The 11,690-nt window shown below is 36.6% G+C and overlaps 1 protein-coding gene across 1 annotated transcript in view; it reads left to right on the top strand.

Moving 5' to 3' along the window:
* Positions 1-7,279, top strand: part of TTC26 (tetratricopeptide repeat domain 26) — a 37,093-nt gene extending 29,814 nt beyond the window's left edge. Inside the window, exons 17-18 of the mRNA XM_006910483.3 lie at positions 3,423-3,556; positions 4,962-7,279. Coding sequence (XP_006910545.1) covers positions 3,423-3,556; positions 4,962-5,073 — 246 coding nt within the window. The 3' untranslated portion in view covers positions 5,074-7,279. The remainder of the gene's footprint in view (positions 1-3,422; positions 3,557-4,961) is intronic.
* Positions 7,280-11,690: the final 4,411 nt, after the last annotated feature.

The raw sequence follows: 11,690 nt of genomic DNA, 5'->3' as shown, positions 1-11,690 counted from the left end.
GAGAGGATGAAGATGAACAGAAAGGAAAGAAAAAGAACCCAGGAGAGGGAAAAATGTGCTTTCCATGACCTTTTAAACCCCAGATCCTATTTTATCAAAAGCCGAGGAAGGAGAATATCAAATCTTCAACTAGATGGAATTGCATGAGGCCTAAGAAAATGGGAGTAGATAGAGAAGGGAATCGGATTAAAAAGCAGGTGCAATGGATATAATGTAGACCACTGCCTTTTGAAAAATTGATACTGAGGATAAGGAGAAAAATGTGATTGATACTGAGGATAAGGAGAAAAATGTGTTAACTTAAAAGGGGAAACAAGGTTAGGGATTTGGGGGTGCGTTATTTTTGCAGGTGGAGGGAGAGTTATTTTTCTTTTAGCATAGTGAGTAAGAGTATATCTTTAGGCAGAGGAAGAGGAGCCATTATATAGGGAGATGAAAGATTCAAGAGAGTGGGAGCATTTTTGTTGGAGTAAGGCCCTAGAGGAGACGAGAGGGAAGTGGGGTTAAGATTAAAGGAAAATAATGATTTTGAAAAACAATTCAGCATTACCTCGTGTCTCAGTGCTCCCACGACTACCCACTAGTTCCAAGATTCACTGGAAGGACTCATACAACTCAACATAAAGAGATACTAATGGCTAAGACTTATTACACTGCAGAACAACAGGAAAGAGTTATGTATAGGCAAAGACTAGAGAGGTCAAGCACAGGCTTTTTTGTCCTTCCTGTGTGCAGATTGCACAGTCATATCTTTCTCCATCTAGAAACTGTAAGACATGTTCTTGGCAGGAAAAACAGAAAGGACAAATAGAAACAAAATGGTAGAATTAAGTCCTAAGATATCAATAATTGCATTAAATGTAAATGGTCTAAATACACCAATTAAAAGATATCGACAGAGTAGATTAAAAAAAAAAACATGACCCAACTATGTGCTCTCTACAAGAAACTCACTTCAAATATAATGATAAAAATTGGTTGAAAATTAAAGGATGGAAAAATATATATTGTGAAATTATTAGGCAGTTTGTTTAAAAAGTAAACATATGCGTACCATACAACCCAGCAATCTCGCTCCTTGGCATTTTATCCCAAGGAAAGGGAAACCTATATCCACATAAATACCTGTTCACAAATGTCAGTCGTGGCTTTATTTTTAACAGCCCCAAACTGGAAACAATCCAAGTGTTCTTCAGAAGGTGAAGGGTTAAATAAACTGTAGTTTGTTATGGAATACTACTTGGCAAAAAAAAGAGGAACCGTAATGACGGGTCTGACTCCATTTTTTGATGTTTGACTGCTGACAGCTTTTAAGCCTCGCCCTGTCCAAGTCCCCTTGTGCCCTGGAGAAAATTATAAGATTCCCTGGTTGTTCCCTTCTCTGGCACCATCAGGTGATGCAAACCACACAAGCCCCTGACCTTCTCAGGAACCCTCACCTGGGCTCCGCCCCCAACCACAGGAAAAACCCAGACCGCTCTTTCCTTGCTCTCTCAAGCCACTTTAGATCTCCTTGAGGCCCCTGCCCTACTCTCCCCAGAGACCTCAACTACGTAAGTAGAAAACCTCATACCCTCTTGGCGTGTGGGTGGCATCATCATTCTCGACATCCAAACCAAACTGCCAGAAGCACCTGTGCATTTACAGGGTTACATAATAGAAAAAAGCTATTGATATATACAGTAACTTGGAAAAACAAGGACGTTATGCTGAGAGAAAAGAGCCAATCTCAATCGGCCCCATAACTGCTTGATTTTATATATATAACATTCTTAAAAATTATAGAGATGTAGAATAAATTAGTGACTGCCAGCGTTTAGGGATGGTGAGCAGGGAGGGGAGTGCATGTGACTATAAAGGAGTACCACGACAGAGATCTTTGTGGTGTTGGAATAGTTGTGTATTCTGATAGTGATGCCGGTTATGTGAATCTACACATTTGATAAAATGACAGAACTATACACACACTGTAGCAGTGTGAACTTCCTGATTTTGTTATTGTGATATTGTTACATAAGCTGTAAGGTGTGTGTGGGGGGGTGCCTATTGGGTGAAAGGTACATGGGACTTCTCTGTACTGTCTTTGCAACTTTCTATCGATCTATAATTCAAAATTTTAAGTTTTTAAAAAATAAACCAACTAGAGCTATATCCAAGCAATATAGATGAATCTTACAAACACATGCAAGACATAAAAGAATATTTACAGCATTATTTCATATAGATAAAATTCTCAATTATATTGTCTAACAATGTATTCATAGGTGATCAAACTATAAAGAAGGTCAAAGAACTGATGACCATAACAGTCAGAAAAGTAGTTCTGATGGGAAGAAGATTGTAGTCTGGAAGTGACATGCAGAGCTGTTTTGCTGTCAAAATTTCATTTCTTGACCTGGGTGGTGGTTACATTTGCAGTCACATTATAATTAGTCATCAAACTGTATATTTATGTGTCATGCATCATTCTCTATGTGTGTTATTTCACCCCCACTCCACCCCCCAAAAATGTTTACGGGAACATAGGAAGAAGGATTAACCTTAAAAAAGAATAAGAAAATTTCCCGGGAGATAAGCGAAAAGAGGGCAGAATGAATAAAGGTATAATTTGAACCGAAGGGAGGAAAGCTGTATTTTCTCTACAAAGTACAGAAAGCAGCTAAGCTAAGAATTCAGTAGAGACCTTAAGGAACTTGACAAAGGTTTAAAACAATACTTCACAGGAATGGGGAAGTAACCGAACCACACTGAGCTAAAGGACTAGTCAGCAACTTGAAGCCTTCAGTGAAACTGGTAACTCTGTACATTTATGATCACCAATCAAGAAAATTCATGTAAGCAAATTTAATGGTATTCAGCATATTCTAGAATGCCAAGGAAATGTGTCGTCTATTTGGGAAAGATATCTGCCAAAATAAATGGTTAAAAGATTTGGCGTTTAGAGCAGTAAGTCAGTGTACACCCAGGCACTCTGAGAAGTCAGGAACAAGTCTAGGGGAAGACTATCCTCTTGGATTGAAAATGATCAAGTTAACATAAAATAAATGATAGTAATCATCCACAGAACGTACTGAGAAGACATGAAAAATACCCAGGTCAAATCACAATCATCAGAGTTTATCCTCAAGATTAGAATAAGAAGTGATAACGTGTTGATTATAACATAACTTGATTATATGTAGAAAAAATATTATATTGTTGAAACCTGAATGACGGTAAAGTGATTTAAATTGAACTAACATACCCAAACAGTAATTTTCCTTTTTCTTATTTTAATAAGGAATTTAAATTTATCTAACCGACAGTGTTGTCATTACCCACGCACTCATTTTATGCAGCTGTATCATGGTATCTTCACGTTTAGTTTCATTCTGTGCGATCTTGTGACTACAGTTATTACCACAATGCTTTCTTTTATTCAGATGGGCCAGTTTTACTATTCAGCCAAAGCATTTGATGTCCTGGAGAGACTGGATCCCAACCCCGAATACTGGGAAGGCAAGAGGGGTGCCTGTGTGGGCATTTTCCAGATGATCTTAGCTGGAAGGGAACCCAAGTAAGTGAAGAGACGAAACACAACTTCTATTCATTTGCTGGTTTGTGAGATAAAGGAATTGCTTTTGTGGATGACATCGTCTTCTGAAAACTCAAAATTATAATGATGTTTTAGAATGATGAATAAAAGGTTAAGATGTTGTGTATTTCTATCCGAACTCTTTCCTCCAGAAATTTATTTTTTAGAATCAGATCATTCTCAATCATATGTAGTGGGCACGCTGAGTATACTAAACCTCTCAGCTATGACAGCAAGATATATATATGGCTCCAAATGAAGTGCCGTTTCATAGTCTTTTTCAATATCTTCTTCTTTTTTTTTTTTTTTTTCCCCCATTGGCTTTTTATTGCATCTTTTAGTTTAGGCTTCAAAGAATTAGAAATGGAGTGGATGTGATTAAAAATTATTTTTTTTCTTTTGCCTTCTCATATTTCAGGAAATACTGAGACATTAGATGATATAGAATTAAGTTGCTTGTAGCTTCATTTGAAACAAAAATTAAAATACTTAAAATGAAATTCAGTATTCTAAAAATAACCTCATAGAATGTATTTGTTACCAATGTATGAATAGGAGATGTGATTATTTTATAAGTAAATAATCTATCAAAAATTACCTCCTGCCTTGTATCTACTTCCAGTCCTAAATTAAAGTTTAAAAGAATTTGGTTAAGTAAAAGAGGTTGCTCAGGAAAAAAAGAAGTCAAAAATACGAGAGAACTCTTAGGGAAGAGGGTCAATCAGCAGTTACCTGTAGGTTTGATTAGGTAATAGGGAAGTTTTAGTATGCATTACTTAAAACATGAATTTTAATTGTAATTAAATTTAAAATACTTATAAATACTGGACATTTACCAAATCTTGATCCTTACCTTTCCTGTCTTCCATGTTTATTAATATATTGTTTTTCATGGAGAAATCATCTATTCCTCTGGCTTCGTAAAATTTTATAAATATGGCAGTGACACCAAGTTCAAGGTGATTATCACCTTAAACAAAGAAGAAATCTCGGACTCAGACAAGTTGAGTGACATATTGGTATGGAGCTGGAATTTGAACCCAGCTCCTGATATACCCTCTTTCTACTCTGTCATGCAGAATGAGGACAGAAATGGAAATATTTATGTTGTAGTGGGACAAAAAGATTAACAGCATGGATATAGATAGTATAAGTAAACAAGGAAAAATTGGGTTGGAGAGAAAGATGTCATAGACTTTTCATTTTACTATGCCACCATAAGACTAGAAGGCTAGTAAGTTTATAATTAGTCAATGAATACACAGGAAGTGAGTCTGTCACCAAAATTGCTCTACTAGAAGTATACAAAGAATAGCTCTGAGTTTATTTCACTTGTTAATTTTCATTCCCTATTGAAACACTTTGTCCCTTTAAATCCTTTGCTTAGAGAGACTCTTCGAGAAGTGCTCCATTTACTGAGAAGCACCGGTAACACCCAAGTAGAGTACATCATCCGGATTATGAAGAAATGGGCCAAAGAAAACAGAGTGCCTATCTAAAATAGCTCCAGTCACCATGTTGACATAAAACTGGAAATCATTTTCTTCGCGTTTAATGTAAGGACGCAGGGCTCTATTTTATTGACATTTTCCCTCCTTGCTCTTCAAACCTCAAGACCAGTGACTGGCTTGCTTAGGCCCTGCCTCCTGGATGAACTAAGTGCCACAGCCTGTGCTGTGGCTTCTGTGTGATCTGACTAGCAATAAGACTTTGGACTTGTCTGGTGCCTTTCTTCCAAAAATACTCTTACTCTAATATATTTAATGACTTTAAGGAGAACGGCGTAACTTTTTTTTTTATATTAAAATTCTATAGCATTTTCTCCAAGCTTCGATGACAAATGCCGTTAATGCTTAAGAGTCACCATCGTTCTGTCTTCTCATTCCCAGCCATCTCTGTACACTACCCCTTTGTACTGGGGAATTCCAGAAAGACTCCTGTAATGCATCTCTGAATCTTGGGAGACCAGAGATTATAAATAGCTATATGATTCGAAGAATGGCAGTAAGATCTTTTATCAAGCTGTCCAGTCATTAATAGATAATATAAGCTTCTGGGATTACTCTGCAGTAATTGAATTTTTGATAACGTGTTACAGTGGAGTAACGTGAGTATTGCAGTTTTTTAAAAGGTAAATACTATGAAAAAATCTGTGCGGCACATATAAGGTTATTTAGAAAGCAAAGTATACAAATCGCATTCATCACCTCTCCCTTATATTTTAGGTAACAAAACAGTTTAGGTGTTTTTTTTCTTCATGTATTTTGCTGAATAAACATGAATTTTGAAAGTAGGGCTACAAAGATGATATGTATGGATTATGGCCATTTATTGATGTAAGGATATAGAACATGGGTTGTGTAGAGCCTTTTGAGGGGTCTCCTAATGGCTACTCTCTGTTCTCAGTCATATTCCAGCCCCATGTCTGAGCTTTCACAGCACGAACCTATTATACAACTGAGCATTCTTAGGCTCACAAGCTACTTTCAGAAGACAGACCGCCATGTGTTTCTGTACCAGACACCTTTATTTCTACACTATGTCATTCTTTTTCTATTAGTTTAAGGTACCCAGTATTATAGATGTAGAAAGTGCAGAGCCATTCCTATCCAGCATGAGAACCGAAAGAAAGTCATAGTTCCTTGAAACACTAAAAACGGAAGAATTCCTGTCAGCACTACATCAGCTGTTCCACCTAAGCCCCCAGCATCGCACCGTGCATGGAGGAGGTGTATGGAATGGAGATGGGAACGTGGCGGGAGGCAAAGCAGCTGAGGAGAGAAGACCACTGACCACAGAGAGCCTTCGCCTCCCAGGCAGTTGCCAAGAGGTTCTTTCAGCTCTCTACTCGGGAAGATGACCAGTTTTCTTGTCTTTTCTCTTAGACCACAAATAGTTCAGAGCACAAATCAAAATGAACTGGCCTAAATGGAATTTTAGAAAACAAAATTACATCCTTTTTCATATGCCAAAGCTTCCCTGTTTCCTCTTTAGGTGGTTCCTACTTTTTAAATAATTGGTTCTCAGAATCTAAAGTTGTAGGTGGGCCAGATCTAGGCAGAACCTGCTATAATTCTTAGAATCCTTCTTGTGATTCTTACCTCACTTAAAATATTAGGAAACGGAATAGTGGAAAAAGACAGATGGAACCCCTCAGTGGCTTTTGGCAATGAAATGCGTCTTCTCGTTAATTGCTGTTATTTTCAAATTTCCTATACTTGAAAAGCTTTTCCATTGATGGTGATTTACTTTTAAATGAGTTTTTGTTGAATTTAACACTTCTCTCTGTGTTTTTGTGTCTTTGGGACAAAAAAAAAAAAATCAGATATTCCAAAAATAGCAATTTCCAGAATTTTATACTAATTTTTTAAAAAGTTTTTAATCTATAGAATTGAGCCAAAAAACATAAAGACTGAGTTAGGAGCAATAACCATCGGATTCTGCCATTAAGGATAACTGCTTGTGAAATGTCTTGGCAGGGTCTCAAGACTGCAGAATAGTGTTGCACAGCTGCTTTTCTTCATGTGATATAGGAGACAGTATAGCATAATCTATACAGTTCATAGCATCAATGTACCATTTATAGCCTGTAACAAATATTACTTGCGAATGGAAAGAAATTTTGCAATTATTTTTGTATTTCAAGAGAATTTTATTCTACTGTAATATATTCAAATTAAAATTTATTTGGTTCTTACTATGATATTCTGTGAGTGTGGTGAGTGTGAGCCTTGGGTATGTCAAGTGCCTTCTCTCTTTCCTGACCCTAGAGTAAAAGGGAAAAAAAAACAAAATTTTGGGCTACATAAGCTATTTTTTTTATTATAAGAGAGGAAAGTAGATATTCTCTAAGAATCCCTGCCCACCAATGCTTGTGGTTCCTGCTAAATCAAATTAGTTTTGGCTCTTTGCTAAGTTATAGCCCATTCCAGAAATTGTTATGACCAGTGCATTCCATAACACCTCACATATAGAAAGCTCTCAAATATTTGTTTACTGAATAATTAAACATTTAGTACATAGTAGAGCAGGAGACTTGTGAGACCTGACCTCTTATGTTTTGGTTCCCATCTAATTATTGTTTTTTCATGTGCCAAGCCTATACGAGGTGCTAGGAACACAAAGATAAACAACTTACAGTCCTGACCCTTAAGGAGCTCCATCTAACAGAGTCTACGCAACTAAACACATTAACATGATTGTTGTTGTCAGTAGAAACAAAGCCTTGAGAGGTAAAGGAAGGTGATGGGGATGTTTATGGCCAAGAAATGGGACACCCCCACCTCATTTAGGAGAAGCAGTTAGAATGGATCCTAAAATGCAATAGCGAGATACACAGGCTTCTGCTGCGTGTGCAGCACATGCAACATACACTAAGGCACACAGAGGACAAAGGACTACTTTCTTCTATTACAGCTTAGCACACTGAAGAACTTGCTAGCAGGTAGGCATTATATCACAATAGTTATATCTACTTTCCAGTGGCAAAAACAAATTAGTGACTTACTAGTTCCTATATTTAGGACTGTCTCAATTTGACTTGGATAGTCCTCTTATCTCTCTTCTTCATCTTATAAAATACTTTTAAGGCTTGTTATGTATTTTATGATAATGTTCAAACAGTATTCTGCTTCTTTAGAGATGCTCTCAGAGAAGCAGAACTGGAGACCTGACAATGTATCTGTAACCCACCTTGACTCTGGACCACAGGAATATGCAAAGAATATAAGAGTGCACAATAAAACACTAGATGAATACAATCAGCTGATGTGTGCGTATTGAGTGTGTAGTGTATAGACAAGCTGGGACTTTTTTTTGCATGAAAACCCTTTCTTTGAAAAAAAATCTAGATGCCAAATACAACTAGGAACTTCCCTGGGGGTCAGGGCAAATGAGAGGAAAGGAAGCAGACGCAGCAGGTTCACCACCCAGGCTGCCCTCCTTAGGGCAACAGTTTACAAATCTCAAGTGCGAGGAATGAGCACCCTGCCAGGTAAGCTTCAGATGAGGACAATGGGAAGCACAGATCTGGGCATCCATAACATAAACTGTGGACATATTTTATCTAATCTGATTCATCATATTTTTTGTATAGTCATTCCTGTACTTGTGTATTTACTTGGTCACTTACTTATATCCCACTGGGTTCCAGATTTGAGAGAATTTTCCAAAATAACAATAGAAGGCATTTAAGAGTAAAGGAAGAGAAGAGTAAATTTCATAGACAAAAATTACATACCAGAAGTTCCCCTTAAGGCTTCTTACCAACCAAAGCAAAGAGAGAAACACAACCAGATAGAAAATTCATAGTCTGTGTGTGAATGAATGCCCTAAGGGGCAGTAGAGCCTGGATCCTCAAGGATCTCTGATTGTTCAAGTGTTTCTGAATTAGGCTTTCTGCACTATAACTTAGACATAACTACATGCTTAACAAAAATTTCAAGAGACTCTCATTGCTCTAAACAGGGACAGTTCTTTCCTACGACTCAGTTAACTAATTAAATGTGTCCATCAATTTCTAATTTCCTCTATAAACATAAAACTATACTCTCTGCCAGTTTTTGACTGAAGAGTAGTTATTAATGTGGTGGAGCCAAGACAAGTCATTTCAAGTTTTAAAAATTACAAGCATACGTTAGGATAAAAATGTAGGTAATAGTGACCTAAAGAATAATTGCAAGGTACCGTAAAAGCAATGAAATGATGGGATGCTAGAGTTTATGCATTTACTGAGGAAATTCAACAGAGAAAAACACTGCGCAGCAGGTTAAATAGAAAAGGCTCCATGAGAGAAGCGAATCTTAAGGTGAAACTTGAAGCACAAAATTCAACTAGGTAGCGAATGAGTAAACACTTATGTCGGATGACAATAATGGTATAAGTGAAGTCATGAATAATATTTACAGATGTTTAATCTTTAATTGTACCTATTCTTTATTTTCATATAGAGGTTAATTTGTTCTTCGAAAAACGGTATGGCCTTGTTTGTAAACTTGTAGTTTCATACTATGACCCAGCAATTTTACTCTTCAGTATATGTCCAGGAGATACTCCTGTACCTGTACCCCAGGCGATATGTACAAGAATGATCCTCACGGCGCTGTCCCCAGGAAAAACTTGGAAACAAACCAAATACCTGTTGACAGGAGACTGGATAAATAAACTGTGGTAAAGTCAGAATGGCACGGTACACAAAATAAATGGACTACAGCTTCTTGCAACAACATGCATACAACTTGGCAATAAATTGCTTATAGCAATAATTTTTTATAACTTAAAGACAACACAAACATAAATATACAATCAAAATGGAAGCAGGAGAATGATGACTAAAGTAGGTTGGTGGTTACTAGGAGCTGGGGAGGAAGAGGCTGGGGTGGAGAGGAGGCAACACAGATTCAACCAAAACTTGATCCAACAATACTGAGAAGATGGGCGTGGGGGGGATGGGAAGTGTCCATGTTGGAGGTGTCCATATTTCATTGTACTATGATAAATTGGGAAAAATATCTACAATTTAGTTCTGAGAAACAGAGGTGGCTGAGCAAACCAAAGAATCACAGAGTCAACCTAATCAAAGGATGTGGAGAAATGCAAGACCCCCAGTAATAAGATAAACACCTTTCAGGTGGACACATGGCCCTGGGGTCCCCATGGCATGCTCTTCACCAGAATAATTGGTCCAGGAAAAGTCATCTTCCTCAAAGATGAGTAAGCTGAACAGAAAAATATAGCTACGGGTCTATAGAAAATTAATACAAGGGAAAAGGAAAGAAGGAAGGAAGGGAGGAAGGAAGGAAGTCAAATGTTGGATAAATATCACTAGAAAATTGGCGATGTGTATATGAAAGCTGTCACAAAATAGAAAATAGTAAAACTCTGACAGAAAGGTAGAAGATAGTGGTAGTTCACTGATATTTCATCTTTAAGGTATTATTAAAGGTGATAAATGAAGTAGTAAATACGTAAGTGTATTTTACAATACCAAGCTAAACATAAAATGTAGAAAAAGAAAATGCATAAATTTTATTACTGATCATAGTACAGAATTATAGACAATGTCCAAAGAAAATGAGGATTAAGTATATTATAAAAGTATCCCATAAAACAAAAATATAAAACTTCCAAATTATCAAAAGTAATATACATAAAACAAAGCAGACAGATCAGTTTGTGGGGAATTTTTTAAAAGGTTTAAAGGAGAAAGCACGACATAAGATAATGTGGCATATCTATGCTCAGACATACCTCTCATGTCGAAAATGTAAATGGGCTTAACTCACCTATTAAATGAAAAAGATTGGCAGATTGGATCACAAAGCAAAACCTAACTCTGTGCTGTTTACACATAAATGTTGACAATAAAAGATGGGCAATAGTACAATCAGGCAAATGCAAATAAAAAGAGAGCAGGTGTCACAATCAAACAGGGTTGAATCAAGGTCAAAATCATTAAGCGAGTCAAAGAAACACACTTTGAATGATAAAGGGTCCATTTCTCAATAAAGATATAACAGTTATGAATATGCAACAAAGGAAATAGCATCAATATTTAAAAAACAAAAATTATAAGAGTTACAATGACAGTAGCAATAGATGATTACAGTTCATGACAGCTGAAACGAAAACAAATGTAAGTAAAGCATATAGATAAATATAACAACTAATAAGGAATATATTGTTAACATAGCTTATATCTGGAAAACAGAGAGCAGACTTCCTTTTCTAGAACCCATAGAACATTCACTCAATAAATGACTGTATATTAGGCCACAAAGAAAATAAAGTCAAACACTTACATGTGTTTACTATGCACCAGCCACTCATCAGAGCATTCACATATATTAACTCAATTCCAACAACTTTAAAAAGTATGTATATTATTATTCCAATTTTGCAAACTAAGACACTGGATGCTGAAGGTGCTTGCATTAAAGCCACAGTTAGCAAGCAGGAATCTTAAAAATAGAACCAGTGAAGATGCTTTCTAATCGTAATGTCATAAAGTAGAAAATAAAACCAGAAAACTAAGAACCCTACCACCTAAAAATGAAAGAAAGAGAGAGCGGGAGAGAGAGAGAGAGAGAGAGAGAGAGAGAGAGAGAGAGAGAGAGAG

This window comes from Pteropus alecto, unplaced genomic scaffold (assembly GCF_000325575.1).
Source record: "Pteropus alecto unplaced genomic scaffold, ASM32557v1 scaffold22, whole genome shotgun sequence".
NCBI classification, from domain to species: domain Eukaryota; kingdom Metazoa; phylum Chordata; class Mammalia; order Chiroptera; family Pteropodidae; genus Pteropus; species Pteropus alecto.
This window is presented reverse-complemented; position numbering and strand designations above follow the sequence as displayed.